The sequence below is a fragment of the Panthera uncia genome, unplaced genomic scaffold (assembly GCF_023721935.1).
Source record: "Panthera uncia isolate 11264 unplaced genomic scaffold, Puncia_PCG_1.0 HiC_scaffold_1560, whole genome shotgun sequence".
Taxonomy (NCBI): domain Eukaryota; kingdom Metazoa; phylum Chordata; class Mammalia; order Carnivora; family Felidae; genus Panthera; species Panthera uncia.
In genome coordinates, this window is record NW_026058207.1 from 22488 (window position 1) to 46624 (window position 24137).

The 24137-nt window shown below is 47.5% G+C and overlaps 1 protein-coding gene and 1 long non-coding RNA gene across 5 annotated transcripts; one reads left to right on the forward strand and one right to left on the reverse strand.

The window, feature by feature from the left end:
* Positions 1–645: 645 nt before the first annotated feature.
* LOC125917181 (uncharacterized) lies at positions 646–4212 on the reverse strand. Its single transcript, XR_007456104.1, has 2 exons — positions 3872–4212; positions 646–1448 (listed from the first exon to the last, which is right to left on the reverse strand). It is a non-coding gene; the product is annotated as an uncharacterized LOC125917181 (long non-coding RNA).
* A 6-nt stretch (positions 4213–4218) lies between these two features.
* LOC125917180 (baculoviral IAP repeat-containing protein 3-like) lies at positions 4219–22541 on the forward strand. 4 transcript variants are annotated; one of them, XM_049623442.1, is made up of 10 exons: positions 4219–4331; positions 7631–10691; positions 10801–10900; positions 12278–12356; positions 13297–13569; positions 15160–15208; positions 17229–17471; positions 21126–21380; positions 21801–21842; positions 22208–22541. In XM_049623442.1, the coding sequence occupies exons 2-10, from the start codon at positions 9779–9781 to the stop codon at positions 22399–22401; spliced, it is 2148 nt and encodes a 715-aa protein (XP_049479399.1). In that variant the 5' UTR covers positions 4219–4331; positions 7631–9778; the 3' UTR covers positions 22402–22541. The 4 variants fall into 4 exon arrangements, with proteins under 4 accessions (XP_049479399.1, XP_049479398.1, XP_049479400.1 ...); XM_049623441.1 differs by lacking the exon at positions 4219–4331 and adding an exon at positions 4344–5359; XM_049623443.1 differs by lacking the exon at positions 4219–4331 and adding an exon at positions 4344–4856.
* Positions 22542–24137: the final 1596 nt, after the last annotated feature.

Here is a 24137-nt window from a genome sequence, read left to right on the forward strand (position 1 = left end):
GTTCACAGTGACTCTCGTATTTGCTTTGGAATCAGGAACACCATGTCCCCTCTGTTAGATTTCACTTTTACTTTCAGTTCTAGACTCCGGGGCACAATTTCTATGTATCTCCTTAACTAAAAATGTACTAACTTAGAGTGAAATACCCTTGGACTGGCGCTGAAGTTGTTAGAGCACTTACGACCACGTGAAATTCCTTCCAGAGAGGGAGTGTTTTTTTCATCATGATCGCCCTCAAGGGAAACAGATATTTTAAACTTGATTTAAATAGAATAGGATAATGAGAACACACCGCAGTTGAGAGTCCTAGAAGTTCCAAACCAGGAATGGGGTGAACACGCTTCTCATACCCTGCTTAGACATGGACAGCAGAAGAAAGCTGTTGTAAACCAGATACTAATGGCCTCGTGTGTCTATCTTGTCATTGTCCTGAAGCATTTCCTCGCTTCCTTCTGTGTGTACAAGAGGATTGGAGAGAAAACATATTTAGGTGATGTTTGGGTGCTGCAAGGAAAAGTGGAGTTTTTATATAAAATAGTTGGGATGTTCACAGAGTTGGGAGGGAAAAGGTAAGTTATGTTACACTATTTAAAAAATGGGTGCAGGTTTAGGAGAGGGAGGGTCCAAGTGGATACACTGAGTCCGTTTTTGTCATTCAGTCAACAGAGGTTTATTGAACACTCCCTATTTACAGGTACCCTGCTTGTACTAGAATAGTGTGCTGAACAAAATACATGCAGCCTTGCTCCTGTGCACCTTAGATTATGGGAAAACAATTATTTTTAAAACATCAATCACTGGGGAGCCTGGGTGGCTCAGGAAGTTAAGCATCTGATTCTTTGTGTCAGCTCAGGTCATGATCTCATGGTTTGTGGGCTCGAGCCCCACATCCGTGCTGACAGTGCAGAGCCTGCTTGGGGTTCTCTCTCTCTTCCTCTCTCTCTCTGCCCCTCCCCTGCCCATTTTCTCTCTCTCGCTGTCCCTCCTAAAATAAGTAAGTAAACATTTTTTAAAAATCCATCGTTAAAGTTGCGTGAAATGTTGTGGAGGAGACGTGGCGATGCACTCCGGGGCCTGGCAGGTAGGTCTCCTCTCCACTCTCACTGTGCCCGAAGCACCCGGGAAAGCCAGTCCCACTGGGACTCCTCAGGCCGCTGGTCGTTCAGTTGGGACAGGTACTCCCTTGGGCAGGCTCACCACGTCTTCACAAAGATTAGCCCCAGGCAAGTGGGAACTCAGTGTTAAAGGAATTGACAGCCTGGTGCTTCAAGTCCACATGGGGCTCTTCCTAAACCCGATCAGCCTGAAAACCAGAGCTGCGAAGGGGGCCAGGCTGTCCCGCCTTGTCACCAACCTGTTCACCGTGGGGCTCTCTTCTTGAAGAGAAGGCTTCGTGCTCACCCATCTTGGCTTGTAAAATAGCGTCTCACCCCAGGTGTAAAGTCTTCCTGAACAATTGGAGATAATTGGCATTAGTGCTGAGAACATGGGGTGACTCTCAAATCTGGGTATAGAGCTGCCAGATGAAATCTAGGACAGCCAGTTCGATGTGAATGTAAGATAATCAATGAATAAGGTATTGTATGAGACAAACTTATGCCACCAAATTATTTGTTGTTTTATCTCAGATTTAAATTTAACGAGGTGTCCTGTATTTTCATTTGCTAACTCTGGCAACTCTCTCTGGGAACAAAGCGCCTGTGGTTTCCAAGTCACTGATTTCAACAAAATTGACTTGTCTGCTAGTAACTAAATTTTTTCATTAAAGATCATTAAAGGATTTTGGAGGTATGAAACAGAAGGTCAAAATATTGTGAAAAATTGACAAATGACATTGTTCTGGTCCTACCTATACTTACTTATGTAAACAAGGTTTTCAACACTTAGAATCTTTAGCAATAAAAGGAGCAGAATCTATGCTGAACCCTATTATAGTTAGTAATAGGTAATACTGATGAACACACAGTTGAACATTGTTCAAATATAAGCTGACACCCCCACTGAGATTGCATTTATAATAGAGTTTTACTTTTTATATTTAGTAATTATCAACATTTGTGATCTACATTTTTTAATTTTCCAATCTTTAAAACTATTTTAAAGTTTGTTTATTGAGAGAGCGTGCGCGCGCAGGTGAGGGGCAGAGAGAGAGGGAGAGAGAAAATCCCAAGCAGGCTCTGTGCTGTCAGTGCAGAGCCCGATGCAGGGCTCAATCCCACGAACCATGAAGATTATGACCTGAGCTGAAATCAAGGGTCATTCGCTGAACTGACTGAGCCACCCAGATGCCCCTGATCCGTATTGTTTTGACCAACTGTATAATAAGTATTGAAACTAGTATCAGTAATGCAATCAAAGAGAAATTTTTAACACTTAGAGCCTTTTGATCACAGGAAAAAGTAATTTCAAGTGTTATTTATTTATTTATTGAGAGAGAGAGAGAGAGAGAGAGAGAGAGAGAGAGAGAGAGGATCCCAAGCAGGCTCTGTGCTGTCAACACAGAGCCAGAGGCCGGGGGTTGGAACCCATGAACTGTGAGATAATAACCTGAGCCGAAACCAAAAGTCAGACACTTAACCAACTGAGCCCCCCAGGTGCCTTGCTTGGAAAAAAACGAATTTCAATTTATACACATTTTGTTTCAGAAATATGTGCCAGGGTGATCATAAAGCTGTCCCTTGCAAACATATATGGAAATACTGTGGAGGCACCAGAAACTAATATAACACTGTATGTTACCTATATTGGAATAACAATAAATAAAATTAAATAAAAATCTGTAGGGGCAGTAAAATGTTCAAGGACAAAACGCAACGCTATAATATTTACAGTTATTGAAGCCGAGCTGATGTTTAATGGACGATGGTGGGTATCGAATGGCTGGCTGGCTGTGGTATTTGTATTCGACCAATCGGTTGAAAAGAGGGCCGGATCCATTGTGTTCCAAAATACCTATGTCTGCATTCTGCAGGTGGTTCGCAACCGTGACAACTTTTATGCTTTTTTTTTTAAATTTTTTTTAACGTTTTTATTTATTTTTGAGACAGAGAGAGACAGAGCATGAATGGGGGAGGGTCAGAGAGAAGGAGACAGAATCGGAAGCAGGCTCCAGGCTCTGAGCCATCAGCCCAGAGCCCGACACGGGGCTCGAACTCACGGACCGTGAGATCGTGACCTGAGCTGAAGTCAGACGCTTAACTGACTGAGCCACCCAGGCGCCCCAACTTTTATGCTTTAAAGTTAACAATGTCCAGAGGAGTTTCGTGTTTCAAAAATCCTCTTGGTGGCTACAAGATCAAAAGCATATAACGCCCACAAAAAAGGTTTTCAGTCACCTCCAAGATGAGTTGAAAATGTCTTGCCAGGTTTTGAACCGGGCAGGGTCGGAAGTGGACTGCGATTTCCCCGTGACATAAACTCAGTCACGTCGGCCCCTTCCAGCTGGAGCCCCGACTGCCCTGGGCGGCCGGAGCCACCGCATCCTGAAGACGCCCCAGCCCGTGCTGACTGTGCCGAATGGAACGGGCGTCCGTTTTGTTTCCACGGGAGGAAGAATTCCCGAATAACGTTACAGGATTTCCTTTGGCTCCTGATCATCTTAGCTGTGCTGGAAGGCGGCGCAGTCAGTTGAGCGCCCCCATCCATCCGGTACCCGGCAGGCGGCCCCCCACCCCCCACCCCGCGTGCGCCGGGCAGCTGGAGGGACGGCAGGTGCACAGACCCCGGTGTCCCGGAGAGGACCGCCGTCACCGAGAGCTGTCCGGTGCGGGACAAGAGCCTAAAGGAAGGGACTTTTTTTTTTTTTTATAGCCAGGCCCACCCTAGTTACAAAAACAACCAACCAGGCGAAGACAAACACGCGCACACACACCTCGCTACCGGAAACGAAGAAGGCCACGCCGCCGCCCCAGGCACTGCAGCTAGGCCCACGGGGAACCCGCGCTTCCGCCCGCGCCCTCGCTCCTGCGACCGCCGGCGGGGACGCGCGACCGGGCCGACCCCGAGCACGCGGCCGCTGCCCGGGCGCGAGCGCGCGGCGCCGGCTCTCTGGAAGGCCGCCCGGCGGGGTGGCGCCCGGGGTCGCGGAAATCCCCCGGGGTGGGGGCGGGGAGGGCTGGCCAGGCCGCGGTCAGGGGAAGCGCGTGTGGTTACCGCCCCGGAGTTCCCCGTCGTCCCGCGAGGAAAGCACCGGCCGCTGCACGGACGGGCGGGGGGCGGGGGGGTCGGCGCCAGGCGCTAAAAGGCGGCGACGCCCTGCGGCGCGCCCCGGAGCCGGGCTACGGCGGCCACCCGACGACGCGGCCGGCACGCGCGGGGCCTCGGGGCGGCAGGTGCGCGACGGGCCGCGAGGGCGCGGGGGCGTGGGTGCGCGGGCGCGGACCTCCCCCGGGGCGGCAGGAGGTAACGGGTCGCCGGGCGCGTGCGTGCGTGCGCGCGCGCGCGCGGGCCTCTCCTCGGGCGAGGGGCCCACGGGGCAGCGGGTGTGCGGGTGCGCGGACCTCCCCTCGCGCGGGCGGGGGGTTCACGGGGCGTGCGGTGGAGCGCGAGGGTCGAGGCCCCCCCCCCCCCCGCCAGCCCCTGCCGTGCGCACCTCCGCGCCAGCCAGTGGAGGGCCAGTGGGGTGGGAGGCCCTCGCGGCTGGGGTGACCCCAGGGCCAGGAGGTGTCCCCGCGCCTCGGTGGATGCCCAGTGAGCTGCGGGACAGGGCGCCCCACAACTTGGTAGGGAGGCCCCAGTCGAGTCCTGCTCAAACCCGCGGAGGAACGACTGTTGGAATGTTCGCACGTGGTGGCACAGAGAGTAGATTTCTGGTCGTTTCCCCGGTGGTCGGTGCCGGGACCCTGTAGACACCTTGAGTGAGTGGTTTGGGGTTCAAATCTCACGGTCTCCAGAAAGGGGTACCGTTATTATCTCCGTGGACAATGAGGGAACTCAGGCTCAGGGACGTTTTCTGGCCCAAGGGCACCCCTCCGGTCTCGGTTACCTGAGTGGAAACGTAGGATGCCTGACTTCAAACCCTCGTATGAAACCGTCGGGGAGCAGACTTGGGAGTAATTACTGTAACATTGATGTTCTTAATGCTGTGCCGGTGACCGTGAGGGTGTTGTCATCACCGGGCGCTCAGTCAACTTTGCTAACATTCACTCTGAACTTCGTGTCTGCATTCCGAACGGTGCCCGGTGGATGCCGGCAGTGGGTGGGCCATCCGGGGCTGAAACCTGGTTCTGATCCGGAGGAGCTCACAGTCCAGGGAGGCAGAAAGGGGCCAGGGTCACAGCTGTGCATTTGTCAAGCGCCTAAGTCGGTAGAGACGGCCACCAGCCCTGGGATCAGGAAGGTTGCCCACGTCACGCTAAGGGTAAGAAGAGGCTGATTCTGTGAAGGAAGCGCTAGAAAGGAGACAGGAGTCCCCAGAGGGTGGCATTACAGTAGCCAGGGGACTGGGACATATCTAAGAGGCGCCAGGGCCAAATGTAACTTCCACTGGTTGTGGGGAAGAAGGTGTTGGCGTTAACATCGACAGCACTTTTAAGTGGTGCTGGCTGAATGTAATTGTACAGGGGGGTCTCACCCGAGGCCCTTGGCGGTGAAGACAAGGTGAGACGCAGGCACCACCTGGGCCTTGACAGCGGGGTTTGAACCGCACAGGTCCCCTTATGTGCCTGTGGTTCCCCTGAGTACGGCACAGCGTTGTAAATGTATTTTCCTTTGGTTTTCTTAACATTTTCTTTTCTCTAGCTGGCTTTATTGTAAAAATACAGTGCATAGTACATATAACATGCAAATATGCATTAGTCGAGTGCCATCGGTAAGGCTCCTGTCAACTGTAGTGTGTTACTAAGGTCTTCGGGAGTCAGCAGTTACGCTCAGATTTTCAACAGCCTGGGGAGAGGGGCGGGTGCCCCTGACCCTGCATCGTCCAGGGGTCCGCGGTAGTCGCCAGATTGGAAAGTGGGGTCGAGAGAGGATTTTTGTTGGTGTTTTCATTTTGAAACTGAGACAGACTTAAGTTTGCTTGCTGCATCGAGGGAAGGGTCCGCAGAGAGGAAGGGGTGAGGGACTGGGGCGGAGAGCAGGATTTCTGAGGCAGCGGGTAGGTTATGAGGGAGAGAGGCATGGGTTTGAGGAGGTGAAGGTCTCTAACAGAAGGCACAGCAGTCTAGCAAACAGGATGCGGGCCAGTGGAGGAGAAATTTGAGGAGGGCCCTGCAGGTTTGCATACTTGCAGGGGCCAAGGAGCTGCCTAGCTCACCAGAGCTGTGGCTGTGCTAGTCCCCAGCCTAGGGCGGGAGGCGTGAGGGTCCCCAGCCTGGGGGGAGGGCCACTGGGGTCCTCAGCCTGGGAGGAGACTGCGGGCCCCCAGCCTGGGGCGGGAGGCGTGAGGGTCCCCAGCCTGGGGGAGGGCTGCAGCTGGGGGCCCATTCTGGGGGGAGGGCCACTGGGGTCCCCAGCCTGGGAGGAGACTGTGGGCCCCCAGCCTGGGGCAGGAGGCGTGAGGGTCCCCAGCCTGGGAGGAGGCCATTGGGATCCCCAGTCTGGGAGGAGGGCTGTGGAGGTCCTCAAGCTTGCAGGGAGGCCTCAGGGGTCCCCAGCATATTTGGGGGTCTGCGTGCTGGAAGAGGGTAAGAGAGTTTGAATCCATCTGGGGTGGGCAATTTTTTGTACTTTATCATACAACTGTTGCCTGTATTTCCGCAGGCATGCATGTGCCTTGTGTCCACCCCCAGGCTTCTTCAGCATAAGGCCCGTGTAAGCAGTTCACAGTCTCAGATGTATAGAGGCCAGGCAGGTGACAGAGCGAACAGATCTGGGGATGTCTCTTTTAAACAAAACCCCACTCTATTTATGCATTTAACATGTAGGAATATTCTTCTTCTCCACAAATACAGGACTCTCATTTTTCTCCAAACTTGTCTCTCTTTGTCCACCTTGCATTTTTGGTGCTTTTGACAGACACAGGTATTAGAGCAGTCTCACTCCCTTGCTGACCGTACTGTGAGAAAAACCACAGTTCCAGTTCAGGGACAAATGTATCCGTATCAGAGGGCCGGGGCATGTGCCCTGTGTGAAAGATGAAGCCGCTGTGTGCCCGCTGGCCGCTTGTCACCCACTGTTGGCAGTCTGGTTTTCACAAGGACCTGGGATCTAGGGTCATGGGAAATCTCTTACTTTTAACAATGTTAGTAATGAAGCAGGGCAAGTACATTAAGTAACAGCACTGTATCCGTGTTAATTTCCTGGCCTCCATAGTTGTATCATGATCTTATAAGATAGTAGCTTTGGAGAAGTTGAGTGTAGGGTATGTGGGAACCCTCCTGTTTCTGTAACTTTTCTGTATGTATGAATTCATTTCAAAATCCAAAGTTAAAACAATGAGTAAAATACCGAGATCCAATTCTGTGAAAGCCAAACATAATAATACCCTTGCTGGCCACCCGCTGGAGCCCTCTGGTTTTCACTTGGGATTTCGTGGCCTCTGCAGTGCGTCACACAGCACCGTGTCTTGGGCAAGGTAGCCAATCAGCAAACACTAGTGCTCTGGCTTGAAGAACGTGTTTACAAAGAGATCGTTGTGTTATATCTGTGAGGTATTTGACTTTTAAAACTGTCTTTTTCTCGTTTTAAACAGGTTTTACAAAAGAGGCAAAGTGTTCTACTTCTAGATTTTTTCCATTTTTTTCCCCATAAATCAAAACATCTCAAAATGGAGGCCTAACACCTTTAAAAGGGACTTAGTCTGATCTCCGGGAGGTAGTTTTGTGCATGAAGAAACAAGTGTGAACTGGAGTTTTTATTATCCCAAAGGATGTTAATTTTGAACAATACAGTCTAGTGGCATGAGGTGTAACTATAAAGTCTTGATGATCTCGTCTTTGAATTTGACTGGTGGATATAAAGGGAAGTGATTCTAGCCAGAACAGAACAGAGAGAAGGAACTTGTGTTTGGTACAGATCTGAAAACGAGCGACAGTTATCTAGAACAATATTCACCCCTCTACTAAGTTAGAGAAGCACGCAGGTGAGGCCTCTGACAGGTCAAGGGACTTCCATGGTGACAAAGAAATGTCCAGAACAAGACTTTGCGGTGCCCCAGGCGTAGAGTATGGCACACTAGCATGGACGATTGGTAAAGGAATGATCTAAGCACTTATCTGAATGCGCATGTGTTAAAAGTCTCAAGTTCGGCTTGTTTGAATGGGCTGTTATCTCTGACAAGGATGACGGTGAGAATGATGGCTGGATGGTCCATTTTGGGAAAAGAACAGACTTATGCAGACACAGTGACTAGCCCCGGAAGGGTTTCTGCAATAATGTGTAAAATTTTTGTCCACTGCTGACGTTAGACACAATAACTGATCCCTGGAACAGAGCCACGTTTCTCATATCACCTGGAAGTAAAGAGCCAAAGTCGCAGCGGAAACCCCAACACCTGTGGGACCCAGGAAACTGTGCGCAGAAATCACTGCTAGAGAAGCCACGGAGACCCGTTTGCAGATTGTTGTTCATGTTACTGACACAGAAACTTTTTACTGGTAGCTGGTCGTAATTGAGAAACTCTGAACTTTCACAAGGTCTCTGCTTGGCCAAAGGAGGGGATTGTGACAACGTAAATTCATTATTTTCTTGTTGCGATGAATTCTGGCTCAAGGTATGCTGTCTTTGGGATTTCTGACCAAAGCCACCTTTGTACACTTCGATTATTCATCTTCGTGTACAAACGCAGCCCTCTGACTTTTGACTGTTTTAAGAAACAAATCCATTGTCAGAATAGATTTGGTAGTGTCTTTCAACAGCGTGAAGCTGAGCCTAAAAAGACCAGTTGAACAAACACATTCTTCTCTGAGGATTTATTTGAAATACAGTATTCAGTTTGCTAAGTTCTCCTGGAATCACTAGGATTAAGTAACCAAGCCGCTGACTATGGGAAGTAATTGTCGTTCAGGTAATTTTGAAACAGGACTTAAGATGCACCAGCCAATTCTGTTCCCACTTCAGCTCATTTGTAGGAAAATTCTAGATCGTTTTGTTTTTCCTATTACAAATATTCTAGGAAGAAAAATTACTTAATTCGAGCACGATTTGGGATAGATGGTATTCTATCGCATCTAAGATGTCACTAATTGGAAAACACACCATTATTTTATATAGTTCCAAGAAAGAAAAGCGCTGCTGATTAAAATACGGTATTTGTTAGCTGAAAGGTACCTCTTGGTAACAGAGGTGTTAAAAAGATACATCCTACAATCAGTGAAATGACCCCAATGTACTCGTTTCTTCTGTTCAGGCAGGTCTTCCGCTTTTTCTTTTTTTCTGGCTACCAAATTTCGTAATTAAAAAAAAGCAAAATAAACATAGTTTGGATTTTTTTCTGTGGAGCACGTGCAGGGCATAGGTTTCCTCCCCGAAAACAGGCTGGCAGTGTGAGCCCCACGCCTGGTCTCCAGGCCAGCCGGGCACCGTGAAGCGCCCCCGCCGAGGCGCTGTCCTGCCTGCAGGGGTGCCCGGCGCCGAGTGGCATCTTGGTGCCCTGAAGCGCTCCCCGCTGGTGCGCGGGGTTTTGACTTCCACGGCGAGGTGCCGTGTGCCATCGTGCTCGCGCTGTGTGTGTAAAGATTATGGAAAAGCGCAGTTGCACACACTCTCCCCCTACCGCGTGTCAGCGTCGAGCTTAGAATCTCACCATGCGGAAGCCCTGAATACACAGAGGGAAAGAAGGACAAGAGACTTCCTGTTCTGGGTGTCCGCCTCGTGATAAAAGTAACCACCGTCCAGAGCCATGCACAAAGCTACCTCCCCAGAGAAAGGCTGGTCCCTTTGCCACCCCGTCCGTTTCGTCATGAACATCGGAGCAAACAGCACATTGTCATCAAAGCTGCTGAAAGGCGGCACCGTGTCGGGGCTGAAATACGACCACTCGTGTGAGCTGTACCGAATGTCCACGTTCTCGGCCTTCCCCGCCGGCGCCCCTGTCTCGGAGCGGAGCCTGGCCCGGGCCGGGTTCTACTACACGGGCCGGAAGGACAGGGTCCGGTGCTTCTGCTGCGGCCTGACGCTGGACAACTGGAAGCAGGGGGACAGTCCCCTGGAGAAGCATCGGAGGCTGTACCCCAGCTGCAGCTTCATCCAGAGTCTGAATCCGGTGAGCGCTTCGGGCGCCCCCTCTCAGCCCGCCTGTCCTTCCTCAGGGACGCGCTCCAGGCTCTCGCCGCCTCCCAGTGTGGAAAACGGGGGCTGTCCTAGCCGCTCCTGCGCCACCTTCCCGCAGAACCCTGTGACCTTCAGAGCAAACCAAGGTCTCTGTCCCCGGAGGACGAGTCCCCGCCACCGTGCGATGGAGGCCGAGGAAGCCAGGTTGCACTCTTTCCAGGGCTGGCCCTTGACCTTCCCGCTGCCGGAGCAGCTGGCCAGAGCTGGGTTTTACTACCTGGGCCCTGGGGACAAGGTGGCCTGCTTCGCCTGCGGCGGGAGACTGAGTAACTGGGAGCCGGACGACGACGCCCTGTCAGAGCACCTGAGACACTTCCCCTTCTGCCCGTTCGCAGAAAGCCGGCTTCAGGACGCCTTGCGGTGCGCCGTGTCCAACCGGAGCATGCAGACGCACGCGGCCCGCTCCCGAAGCTTCTGCAGCTGGCCCCCCAGCGTGCCTGTTCTCCCCGAGCAGCTGGCCCTGGCTGGCTTCTACTACATGGGTGAGGGGCTTCGTGCAGTCGCGGGAGAACGGCCCTCGTGTTGTGCCTTAGCTCGTCGTCGTGGACACCTTGTGTGTATTCACGAGTCTTGGTCCAAAATTCGTTTCAGGGCACAGTGATGACGTCAAATGCTTCTGCTGCGACGGTGGACTGCGCTGCTGGGAATCAGGAGACGACCCGTGGGTGGAGCACGCCAAGTGGTTTCCAAGGTGATCGTTTTGAAACCCTCCGTGCGAACGTTTGTCGTCGTTATGGGACGGGTTATTTGTGTTTACCTGACAATCGGCCGTTGCTTTATTCTTTCTTTCAAAAATGCACTCGTGAATAAATTTAGGATGAATTGCTTAGAAAAATAACTAAACCGTTTCGACGGAAGATACAGGTTTATGGTTTCCTGTGTACACACATTGTAGAGAAGTACAGAGAAGAAAATGTAAAAGTCCAGAAACCCCATTATCTAAAGAGGACCACAGTTAGCATTTTAGTGAATATCCCTCCAGACACCTCTTGAAACATACGTACATCGGTAGATGAACGTATATAGTATTAAGTGAATTAGATATTATATATACCGTTTTGAAACCTTTTTTCAGTTAGCCTCATGTCTTGGACGTATTTCCATGTATTCAGCATTTCATGTTAATTGATCATCTGTTGCCAGGCAGTGTTCCAGGTGGTTAAGATACTCAGCTGAACAAACCCAAGATCCTTGGTCTCACACATTAACTTAATAGCCAGAGAAGCAGACACTTCATAAAAACTCAATAAATTATGTAGCATGTCGGAAGATAGCAAGTGCTACAGACAACGAGAGAAAATAGGACGGTGAGAAAAATCAGAAGCACCAAGCAGGTTGGGGTATTGAATAGGGTGATCCGGGTCAATATAGACACATCTCTCCTCCTTTGATCACTACAGAACATTTCCTTGTCCGTTCCTACACTTACTTTTGATTATTCCATGCTTATTTGTGCTCTTGTTTTGAAATTGAAGTCAAGAGGCCTCCGATGGTATTGTTCATGGTCAAAACTTCTAGTGTTTCTAAGAAGTGCTCCTAGCTTTCCATTGCAGGAACTTTGACAATATATAAAGACAAGGGTGAATCTGGGTTCCTTTTATACTTGGGTGACAGCGGGTGTGTCTGATCTAGGAACTGCTGACTTGGGACCATCTGTCTTGTTAGAAAATGTGTTCACCTTCCTCATTATTCCTCTCTTGTCCTGCTTCGTGTATTTTTAAGTTTTAAACGTGCAGGGTTTATGAGAGAGCAGCATTATTTATTAGAGAACTTTCTCCCTGTCGCTTTGACTCTGTTCTCAGTGTTCAGAGTGTATTTGGCAATCTGCAAAATTTTGAAGAGCACAGCCGGGAGCTCCCAGTGGAGACTGAGAGCCCCATGACCCTTGGAGCTCCAGCGTCGGTGAGGCACTGTGTGCAGTCTCTCACTTACGGCATCTTGCCTCTTCCCATGTGTGAAATGAATGTTAAGTGCTGATGTGTACGTTTATGTTCACTGGAAATACTTAGCTGCCTACAAATAATGGGGTTAAAACAACCCCCCAGACTTAACTTTGTTCGTATTTCAGGTGTGAGTATTTGATACGAATCAAAGGACACGAGTTCATCAGTCAGATTCAAGCCAGTCACCCCTGTCTCCTTGAACAGGTATGGGTGGCTTTTACAAATCATTGGTCAACAACAGATAAATTATCTTCTGCTAATCACAGAGAGGAGTACTTAGCGAACAAAGAGTTGCTTTAAAAATACGTTTCATTTTTTTATAATACCCAACATGATCTTACAGCTAGTCTTTGCATACAGATGCCGAATTAGAGACCTACCGAAAAATAATATTTAAGGTATGGCTCTGAGTATTTCTGTAACAAGGTTTCAGTAATTTAAATTATTTGAGGGAAAAAAATGGCACGTAATAGTTTTACTATACAGTTTTCTCTTGAAAAGATGTGAGAATGAGAATTGTACTGGTCCTTCTCCTCTTCCTGTAATGAGATTGCTGGGAAGAGGGCAGAGCAGGAGGACCCTCAGCTCACCTCGTCCACGCCGGATACAGCTAGAGAACAGCCACATCAGTAAATAACCCAGAAAGTGGCCTGAAGACTGGCCACACAGACTCTACAACTAAATATAGAGAAAAGGCCACATCGAAGATGGCAGGAAGGGCAGAGACGCAGTGGGCAGCTCAGTGGACTGCAGGCCATCTGCGGGAGAGAGGGAGCCACAGGTGCAGCGAGGGGGGAGAGAAACAGACCCTCACAGCAGGGATCCCACGTGGGCAAGACGAATCCCGTGACACCTGGCTTTGAAAACCAGAAGGGCTGAATTTTGTGAGTTCTTACAACCATCAGGACTGAAAACCTGGAATTTTCAAAATTGGCACGCCCAGCTCTAGAACAGCCAATAGGTAAGAGGAAACTGAGTCCCCACCATTAGACAGCACAACAAACAGCCCGTGGAGATAGAGAGTAATAAGCAGCAGTTTGGGCCCCGTGGGAGGCGGAAGTGTTTACTCCTTTCAGACTTCACTGAGGGACTTCTCTAGGAACCAAGGAGCTGGCAGGCACCATTTCCTTACTCTGTCCCTCAGCATAAGCACGTGGCCACCTGTGGGAACCAGGGCAGCGCCTACACTTGCTACCTGACTTGCTTAAGTCACACCACCCCCTCTGCTGGGCCCACCCCAGTCCCCGTGCTGTGGGTCCCCTGCAACCAGAAGATTGGCATGAACCTTGCTAACACCACGTTTTGCGCTTTGTGGATCCATCTCATCCAACATGCTCTTGGCCGGAGCTCATCCAGACCAGGGCTGCAAGCCTGGCGGGGCGCAAGCAGCCCCGACAAGGGCCAGTGCCACTCCAAAGTGAGTCCCGCCCCAGGGGGAGGGGAAGACAACCACACACACGGGTCCCAACTGGCTGCGGTAGTGGGGGGCGGGGGCAGACATCTGGTCTGACGGCAGGCCCTGCTCACCAACAAACTTCTCAGGGAGCAACAAGCACAAGGCCGGTGCTACTGCATCTCTGGCGAACCCCTGCTCTGACTCAACTCAAACCCAAGGTGGCCCCAGACTGGCCCACAAACAGCCCAGGGACAAAACCCTGCCCACAACAGGCAAAGACACCCTGTGCGGACGACTGGACTTAAGGCAGAGGGAGCTCAGCCACCACAGGAGGGTGCACATCACATACAGGACATGCCCCTGAAGGGCCAGGTTCTGGGGAACAGGGGACAGCACAGCAGGACATGGAAAGTTCTCTCCTTCATAAGGACACTACTTTCAAGAGCAGGAGATGGAGCTGACTTTCCTAACACACAGAAACAGACACACAGACAAGATGAGGAGACAGAGGAATATGTTCTAAATGGAAGAGCAGGAGAAAAATCACAGTATGAGACCCAAGCAAAACAAAGATAAGTAATAAGTCTGATGGAGAATTTAAAGCAATTATCATAAGGATACTCACTGGACTTGAGAAAATAGTGGAAAGTATGCGTGAGATCCTGACATAGAGATAAGGAATAACATAGCAGAGATAAAGGCTCACTAAATGAAATAAAAAAACATGGGTGATGGAATGAACAGCAGGACGGAAGAAGCAGAGGAATGAATTAGTGACCTAGAAGGCAGAGGAATGGAAAGTTATCAAGCTGAGCAGGAAAGAGAAAAAAATTATGCAAAATGAGAATAGACTCCATCAAACATAACAATATTTGTATTCTATGGATCCCCGAAGAAGAAGAGAGAGGAAAGGGGGCAGAAGATTTATGTGAGGCAATAACAGCTGACAACATCCCTGCTCTGGGGAGGAAAAACAGAAATCCAGATGTAGGAGGCACAGGGAGCCACCAATAAAATCAACCCAAGGAGGTCCACACCAAGACACATAGTAATTAAACAGTGGTGATAAAGAGAATCTTAAAAGCAATTAAAAAAAGGTATTTGCATATAAAGGGAAACCCCATAAGGCTAGCAGGGGATTTTTCAGCAAAAACTTGGCAGGCCAGAGGGAATGGCAAGAAATATTCAAAGTGCTGGAAGGAAAATAATCTTCCTAGAAAAGCAGATAAGAATTTATATAATAGTTTGAGGGTTACTTTGTAGCCACAGACAGTAGAACTGATCTAGGGTCCAACTTATCCCAAAGGATGACCCAGGAAATGTCAGGTGTTTGGAATGAAAGGCAAACAATGATTGTCTCATATCACTGAGAAGGTGTAGCCCTTTTCTTGCCTTCATGAATGAATATCGGCTTCATCAAGAATAGTTTATGGCATAGAGAATTACTTTTGAATGTAGATGCAATATTGCTTTTGAGGTAAAAAATCATTTGCCTATAAGCTAGTCAGTTTCCAATAAATTGAATAAAATAGATCTCTTGACTCATTTATATTATAATGGACAGGGTAAAACTTATATCTATCCTAATTTATATACTTTTTTTTCCTGCAGTTGTTATCTACTTCAGACAACACAGAAGATGAGAATGCTGAGTCACCAAGTATGTATAATGATAATAATTACTGCACTTAAATTATTTTTTTAATGTTTATTTATTTTTGAGAGACAGAGTGTGAGCAGGGGAGGGACAGAGAGAAAGGGAAACTCAGAATCCGAAGCAGGCTCCAGGTTCTGAGCTGTCAGCACAGAGCCCATCGTGGGGCTCAAACCCACAAACCATGAGATTGTGACCTGAGCCAAAGTCAAACGCTTAACTGACTGAGCCACCCAGGTGCCCCTAATTACTGCATTTAAATAGAACCTTTTGGTACGATGGTGATTGAAATGTGATAATAGTAATAATGTACATTGTATGATGTTCTGGACTGTGCAATGCATTCTCAAATTCATTAAGTCGGTATTTGTCAAACTTCAGTGTGTATCATATTTGCCTGAAGAACATTAAAAAATACTGCAGATTATGGAGCACCTGGGTGGCTCGGTCCGTTAAGCATGTGACTTTGCCTCAGGTCATGATCTCTCGGCTCATGAGTTCAAGCCCCGCGTCGGGGTCTGTGCTGATAGCTCAGAGCCTGGAGCCTGCTTCAGATTCTGGGTCTCTGTCTCTAGCTCTCTGCCCCTCCCCCGCTTGTGCTCTGTCTCTTTCTCTCAAAGTAAAGAAACATTAAGAATTCTTTAAAAAAATATTGGAGATTTCTGGTCTCCACATTAAACCTACTGTATTGAGTCATGGTATCTAAGGGTGGGACTTGACTATCTGTAGTTTTAACACACTGCTTACATCCAGCCTCACCCTTGTTCTCAGACCTTGTGGGAGCGCGGGCACCATGACATTAGCTTGCTCACATATTCTTCCTGTAACATGAAGAGGGTAGAAATTATTATTCCCATTCTTCTGTAGGGACCTGAGGCTCAGACAGGTTAAACCTAAAAGATGATAGAGTCACTATTTGAACAAGCTGTTCTACTCTGTCTAGTGTTTAATTCACTTCAGTAAATATTTATTGTGATTCTGCTATTCTGAGGAAAAAATAGAGAACAGGGTAAACATACGTCCTATTCTCATGAGCTAATAGTGCAAGAGATACAGACAAGGACATGGGAAGGGATATGCTGGGAAAAGTGAAGCGTGCTGGGCTCTGGGGGTGCATGAGGGGCGGGTCACCCAAACTTGCAAGATCAGAAAAGGCTTTCCAGAGGAAGTACTTGTCTTAGCACAGAACTGAAGGCAAGGGTAGGAGTTAACCAGATGACCAAGGGAGCAAAAGAATATTCTAGGCAGAGAGAACACATGAAAGTCTTAAGCCACACAAAAGAGCAGGCACATTTGAAGAAATGAGCAAAATTCTGTATGGCCAGAAAAAAGTAGGATCGCGAACAGATACATGAAGGAAGCCGGCCAGCGCTAAGAGTGGTCAGCCCTGCGGGCGGGCTTGGACCCAAGAGCCACCAGTCTGTGACTTCTGGTCTTGAGTGTAGAGCGTGAATGAGAAAGTGGCAAGAGATGAAGCTCACGAGGTGAGCGGGGCCCAGATTGGGTGCCGTCTTGTAAGCCACAGTTGAGTGTCTGTGAGAACGAAGCAGTTGTTGATGGAGTTTCAGAAGGAGTACGACACAGTCGGATCTGTGTGTGACAGTCACTCTGGTTGCAGGGCCAGGAAGGAAGTAGACAGGAGAGATTCAGTAGGAGGCCCTGTGGCGATGGAGTGAGCGAGGACAGTGGCCTCTTTGAAAAATACATGAAACATACTGGATTTAGAAAGCTCCTTTGTTCCTTCATCACGGGGAGAAAAGAATGTTTGGTGGCCGGGATCCTCGACATTCTGTTTCTTTCTCCCACTCACAGTTATGCTGGGGAATGCATATTTTGTATCGGAATACGATATTCCATATTCTTATCTTCATGACTGAACGTGTGTATCATTATTTTAAGTTTAACAAAGTTAAGACAAAATAATGGCTCTACATTTTCTGGACTTTATGTTTTTGAAACTAATAACTTTCAATTCCAAAAATATATAGACTATCCCAACATGTGCCAAATTCTCGATTTTATGTAGTTGTTCATTTTGGGCCTGGAGAAAGTTCCTCCGAAGATGCCGTCATGATGAACACACCCGTGGTGAAAGCGGCCTTGGAGATGGGCTTCAGTAGAAACCTGGTGAAGCAGACCATTCAGAGCAAGATCCTGACGAGCGGGGAGAATTACAAAACAGTCAGTGATATTGTATCAGATTTACTTAATGCAGAAGATGAAATCAGGGAAGAGGAGAAAGAAAGAGCCACTGAGGAAAAAGAATCAGGTACATGCATTTAGTAATCAGTGTCTCTTTCTGTATGGAGTTGATGTCTGTCTCTAAGTTACTGAAAGTATGCTCATAGTCCAATCAGATTTTATGTTCAATGTTCTGAATTTGAATTCTGGAAATTTTTACATTAAAATATATTTGAGAGGCGCCTGGGTGGCTCAGTCAGCTGAGCATCCGACTTCAACTCAGGTCATGATCTTGTGGTTCATGAGTTCGGGCCCCGCGTCAGGCTCTGTGCTGACAGCTCGGAGCCTGGAGCCTGCTTGGGATTCTGTGTCTCCCTTTGTCTCGGCCTCTCCCCTGCTCATGCTCATGCTCTCTCTCTCTCTCTCTCTCTCTCTCTCTCTCTCAAAGATAAAATACACATTAAAAATTTTTTTTTAATATTTTTGAATTGCTCATTAGTAAATTGAAAATGTATATATTGAATGAAAGCATTTTCTTTTCTTTTTGAATGTTTATTTTGAGAGAGTGTGTGTGCATGCAAGCAGGGGAGGGGCAGAGAGAGGGAGAGACAAAGAATCTGAAGCAGGTTCTAGCTCAGTGCTCAGCATGAATTATTCAGGCCTGCACACCCCCAGGCTGGCAGCAACAGAGCCCAAGCTCATCTTTGACCATCATCTTTGAGATCATGACCTGAGCTGAAATCCAGAGTCGGACACTTAACTGAATGAGCCTCCCAGGCGCCCTGAGTGAAAGGATTTTCTTAACTTATATTTTTACTCTTAACTTATATTTTTATTTTACTTATATTCTTAACTTATATTTTACCCAGAGTAAAAATACAGTTAAGATTACATTTACATATACAGTTACATATACAGTTTTTCGTTGACTGTATATGTAATCATACATGGCTTGTTTTTGATCCTAGGTTCATTCCTCTTTGCTATAAATTAGGGTAGAATCAGGGGCAATTATGTATTTTAAAATTACCATCACAGTGTGTCTCAGCCTAATGACATTATGATAACATTAATAACACACATTAACGTATGGGTTATGATTAAGTTTCCTACCTGCCCACACAGGAACCTAGTTCCCCTTTGGGGTGTCTTTTGTTTAGGGGAGGTCTAGGATGCTGTTTCCATTCTCCCGGGTCAGGTTATCTTGCCAGCCTTGTCTGCCACTGTATCATCTCTGCTCAGCCTTCCTTCGCAAAACTCTCCTCCTCCAAGCATGTTCATTCCCATCTGGCGACTCTGAACCCTGCCATCGCTCTGGCTTAGACCAGGAGAAATCTCTCCGTTGCCACCCTTTGCTAAGCATGGACAGGATCCGCCAGTGTTTTCAACACGGTTGAAAACAGACTGCAACTTTTAACAAGCTCTTCCTGGAGATGTAGGGGTAACAGAAGAGCAGTATGTCACAGATGGCCATTGACGGCTGTAACTGTTTGGGCCTCTCGGTGCCTCTGAGGCCTTCTTCCTGCGTCTATCTGCTTAGCTTCTGTTCTGGTTCATCTCTCCAAAGTTGTGGCCGTTTTACACACATGACTAGGGACGTCCCTTGCGAAAGCCCAGGTCCCCTGGTATCCCCAAAGCCCAGAATGAGAAAAGTTTACCCCTTGTCTTGTGTAGTGCCATCTGGGATCTGTTTCTTCCCAGGATGATTGACCGTAAGATCGTCCGCTCTGTGCTTGGACAAGCCTACCGCTCCGGTGGCTTTGTCTTCGGGGCCACCCTAGATGGACGTACCCAATCCTAGCAGGACGGCATCCTAGCTTTACCAAAGCAGGCATTATTCAGTCTGCAGACCCCTGGGACGGCAGTGACAGAGCCCACGCTCATCTTTGCCTGGCCTCGTCAGGGTTCCTGTTTCACCGTGAAGTGGAGATATGGCTGCTTGACCTGGTGCTGGTCTGCTCCGACTCAGCTGCTAGTCACCAGCGAGCACTTCTCAAAGTCTGAGGGCATCCAGCTATAAAGCACTTATGTTTCTTTCAAAGAAAATCCACAGTCTGCACAGATGACCCCAGTCAACAATATACAGTAATTGACATCGTCAGAAAGATGTCTTCGCGTCTCCACACACCCTAATGTCCACACTGGCAGGCACCCTGTGCACATAGTTTGTGCTCCAGAAATACTGTTTGAATGAGTGAACGAAAATATCTCCGTTCAGGTTACTGATGATTTTATAGTTTTCCAAGAGCAGTAGGTAAGTAGTTTCTTGACAGGTGTGTAAGTAAACTTAGGATAATTTTTCCAGAACCAAAGAATAATATGCTTCAAAGGTCTATTCAAGTGTTTCCCTCTTAAGTGCTAGAATGCAGTCTGTGAGTTTCAGATGAGTCCTTTTCTCCTCAACCACTAGCAATCCGATTTTAGAAGCCTTGAGAATTTCAGAGAACTTGTTACATTTGTCTAAGTAAAATGTAATTAGAAACATAAATGTTAGATGGAAAAACTAACATACTTCAACACCAGGTGCAAATTACATCACTACTTCTCTACCAGAGGATTTACCCCAGTGCATTAGGTGCAAAGTCATAGCCCTCTGGCCATTACTTCTTTGTTCCTTCTGCTCTTTACATAGGAAGGCTTGCCTGCGCCTCTGTTCAATGCATACTTGTGCAGCCTTTTCTTTGTGCTACACACTAATCTCGGTCCTGGCCATTTCCCAGTTTTTTCCCAGAGCTCCAGCTCTCTTCAAATAGGGTATCTCTGGCCTTGACTTTTTGACTAAGCACTATTTTTTATCCTTTATTAAATGATTCTATTTTTGTGTCCTGTTACTTGACAGAGTCAGCGTTTCTAAAATCCAACAGTCATTTCCCCCACATAAGTTTTTTAGATAGCCCCATTTCTGTCATTAGTTATTTTATAGAAGGAGCCTTATGGGTCATGGCAGAATTGTATAATAATGATTAAACTTAGGTTCATAGATCATATTGCCAGGAGATAATAAAATTGCAGAATTTTGAAATGCAAAGTATTTTGCCAAGAGGTACAAAACCTAGATCTTCCAGGGGAATATGGTGATCCTGTAGACAGGAGGGTATCCCTGACCAGTAGGATTTAATTTTTAACATGCTGTTAATGCCTTTCCCCACTTCCTAGAAAAGATTTGAGTAATGGCAACATCGTGTCTAATTTGGGGAAATAATCAAAATTTCATCTTAAAATGGAATTTTGAAGAAATTTTACGGGTGAATGATCATTTGAGAAATAAATGTTCTGTTGTTTTCATCTCCTGATTTTATCTTTCCCCAAGTTGACTAGACTGAATTGGAATTTCAGTTTTATCAAGTTCTAAATGTTACTTGGTTAAAGGCTCAGCAGTAGTTCAGAATGTCCAGGAACACAGATCACGGCTCCAGACTGCCTCCGCCTGCGTTTGACTTTCGCGAGTTGTGTGTCCTTTACAGTTTGTTCGCCTCCCGGTGCCTCCGGTTCCTCGTCTGCTAAGTGGGGGCAGGGCGCCTTCCTGGGACAGCTGTTATGGAGGTGGAAGGGATTAATATATGATGCAAAGTGCTTAACACAGTGATCGTCAAGATGGCCCAGGCAGCAGGTGGCCCCGACCCCAGCCACCTGCGCTGCCTGACCAATCACAAATTATGTTGCTTTTTCATGCAGTTACGTGTAGGCGTGGAAGGAAGTGTGTGAGCACAGTGGGAACATGTTTGTTTTCTTTTTTACAAAGATGATGTGTCATTAATCCGGAAGAACAGAATGGCGCTCTTTCAACATCTGACTTCCGTACTCCCCATCCTGGATGGTCTCCGAACTGCCAGAGTGATTACTGAGCAAGAACACAGTGTTATTACACAGAAAGCACAAACATCTCTGCAAGCAAGATTGCTGATTGATGCTGTGTTAGTGAAGGGAAGTTTTGCAGTCACCGTATTTAAAAACTGTCTCCTAGAAATGGACCCCGTGTTATACGAGCGTTTCTTCGGTGAGTGCTGCACAGTTATTTGGGGGATCTTTCTAAGCCAATTGAAAATATGCTCTTCGTGTGACAAGCACTGGGTGTCGTACATCAATCAGTGTTGAGTCTCTAGCTTGTACACCCGAAACGAATATTGCATTGTTAACGCACTGGAATCTAAAATTCAATGCAATTCAGGTTTTTAAAAAAGAAAATATGCTTTAATCTTAATACTTTGGGATCATTGAAAATAATTCAGTCTAATTTACAAACTATTAATTGCACAAAAAGATAAAAGATTTTTATTGCCTTGATGTTATGACAGTTATGTATAGCATTTGGCCAGAGTCTAAGCTGTTAGTTTAAAAATGTGTATTCCGTGAATAAATATTAACGTTGTTTGTTATAGTGCCATTTTGTTTAGTGCTTTTTGCTTTTCTCCCTTAGTGCAACAGGACCTAAAGTATGTTCCCACAGAAGATGGTTCAGGTAAAATAGTATTAATTTAACCAATAGAAAACATTGGTTTTATTTTCTTGGCTTTTCATGGGAGCAGAAGCAGCAAGTTTCCTGTCATTAAAAATTCTTTTCTCGGGGCGCCTGGGGGGCTCAGGTGGTTAAGCATCCGACTCTTGATTTCGGTTCAGGTCATGGGCTCACAGTTTGTGGGATGGAGCCCCCCCAACAGGGCCCTGCCTGCTTGGCATTCTCTCTCTTTCTCCCTCCCCCCCCCCCTCCCTCCCTCTCTCTCTCTCCCCCCCCCCCCCCACTGCCCCTCCCCGCGCGTGCGTATGCTCTTGCTCTCACAAAAAATTAAACTAAAAAACATTAAGAAAATCCTTTTCTCTTGTTAGATTTGCCAGTGGAAGAGCAGCTGAGGAGGCTGCAGGAGGAAAGAACCTGCAAAGTGTGCCTGGACCGAGAAGTGTCCGTGGTGTTCATTCCCTGCGGCCACCTGGTGGTGTGCCAAGACTGCGCCCCTCCCCTCAGAAAATGCCCCATTTGCAGGGGCCCAATCAAGGGCACCGTCCGGACCTTTCTGTCGTGAAGAAGATCCAAAACTGTTTAAGCTTTATAACTAATGGATTAAACGTATTCTATTTTTTACTTCTATACTGATTTGGTTTCCTGAAGATTTTTTTTAATCTATTTGCAGCTGAAAACTGTTCTATGTAAACATACACCTAACACATATGAACCATACGTATATTAGCAGGAGAACGGTGGGCTTTCGTTCCTGTGAACAGGAGTAGAGAGAGCACTCCACGCCCAATACTTATTGAAAATCGTGAGTGAAGTAAAATTTAAAAATTTTGAAATAAGCTTTCAGAATTTTAAACACTTTGGAGTTGTATGAAGAATCGGGAGCACTTTGGGGGCGACTGGGTGGCTCGGTCGGTTAAGCGTCCGACTTCGGCTCAGGTCATGATCTCACGGTCCATGAGTTCGAGCCCCACGTCGGGCTCTGTGCTGACAGCTCAGAGCCTGGAGCCTGTTTCAGATTCTGTGTCTCCCTCTCTCTCTGACCCTCCCCCGTTCATACTCTGTCTCTCCCTGTCTCAAAAATAAACGTTAAGAAAAAAAATTAAATAAAAAAAAAAAAGAATTGGGAGCACTTTGGACCAGTGTCCTGTATGTAGAAGGTCTTGATATTTGTTGAGCGATTTTTTTAGGGCCTTGGTGGTTTTGTAAAGAATGCTGTGAGGAACGTTTTAATAAAGTCACCAACATTCCACGTGTTCCGAAAATCTTTCTGTATGGTTTGGCCCCTCCGTGGCTGCCTTCATCCTCCTGAAGACCTCTTGAGTGTTGAGCTGTACTGAGACCCCCTTCTGTAAGATGCTTCTGCGTTTACACCGGGAGGGCACCGGGCTAGCCCAGCCTGGCTCGCACCTGCAGGGCTGCACCTGCAGGGTCCTGAGGGTGGTGGGAGCGGAGATCGGACAGCCTTCCCACCGAGCTTGCTTGTTCATTCGGGAAGTCTCAGGCCTGCCTGCCCACGGGGAGAAGTCCCTTGTTTGGTTCTTACCACTATGGTATGAAATCTGGGACTTAGGAAGTATACGGATTAACAGCCTTCGGAACCAGCGCCCGGTTCTCTGAATAAATTTATTCTGTACTCTCAGGGCAGCACAGTTTCCTCGTTGGCGTTACTTTTTGGTGTTCAGCACACCCGATTCATAATTCTCTATCCTTCATTTCCTGTAGACTTATTAGGGCTTCAAAACCAGAAGTGACACAGAAATGGGAATACTGCAGGGGACAAACAAGGGACAACCATCGAAAGCAGCTCTAGGTGTCTGGAAACCCAGCAACCTGGAAAGGTCTGGAACCCAGCAGGGAGGAGGGGGTGTCTCCACGCAGGGAATCCTCAGGTGCAGCTGATTTCGCCTCTCTGTAAAAAGACTCAGTTGTTTGGCCACATACTAACAGCATCCTCCCGAGTCACTCAGCCAAATTAATTGTAACATTGCCTTCTTGCTTAGGTCGTTTGTAACCTAACATTGTTACAGGATAAATGTTTACAGAGTGTGGTTCCCTTTTTTTTTTTTTATCTGGTTCTTACCGCATACTACACACAATATTTTAAATTTGCCATCTTCACTGGGAGACGCCTGTTCATTTCTCATTTTGGTAATACGTTGCTAACATAGCCAACTTATTCATTCAAATGTTTTGTTATCGCCCTATGTGTTACTTAATGTGAAATTGTGTTTTGGAAAAAATAAATCACTATGGATAGTAAGGGCAGCTTGGTGTGCTGACAATATGTCAGGCCCCGTT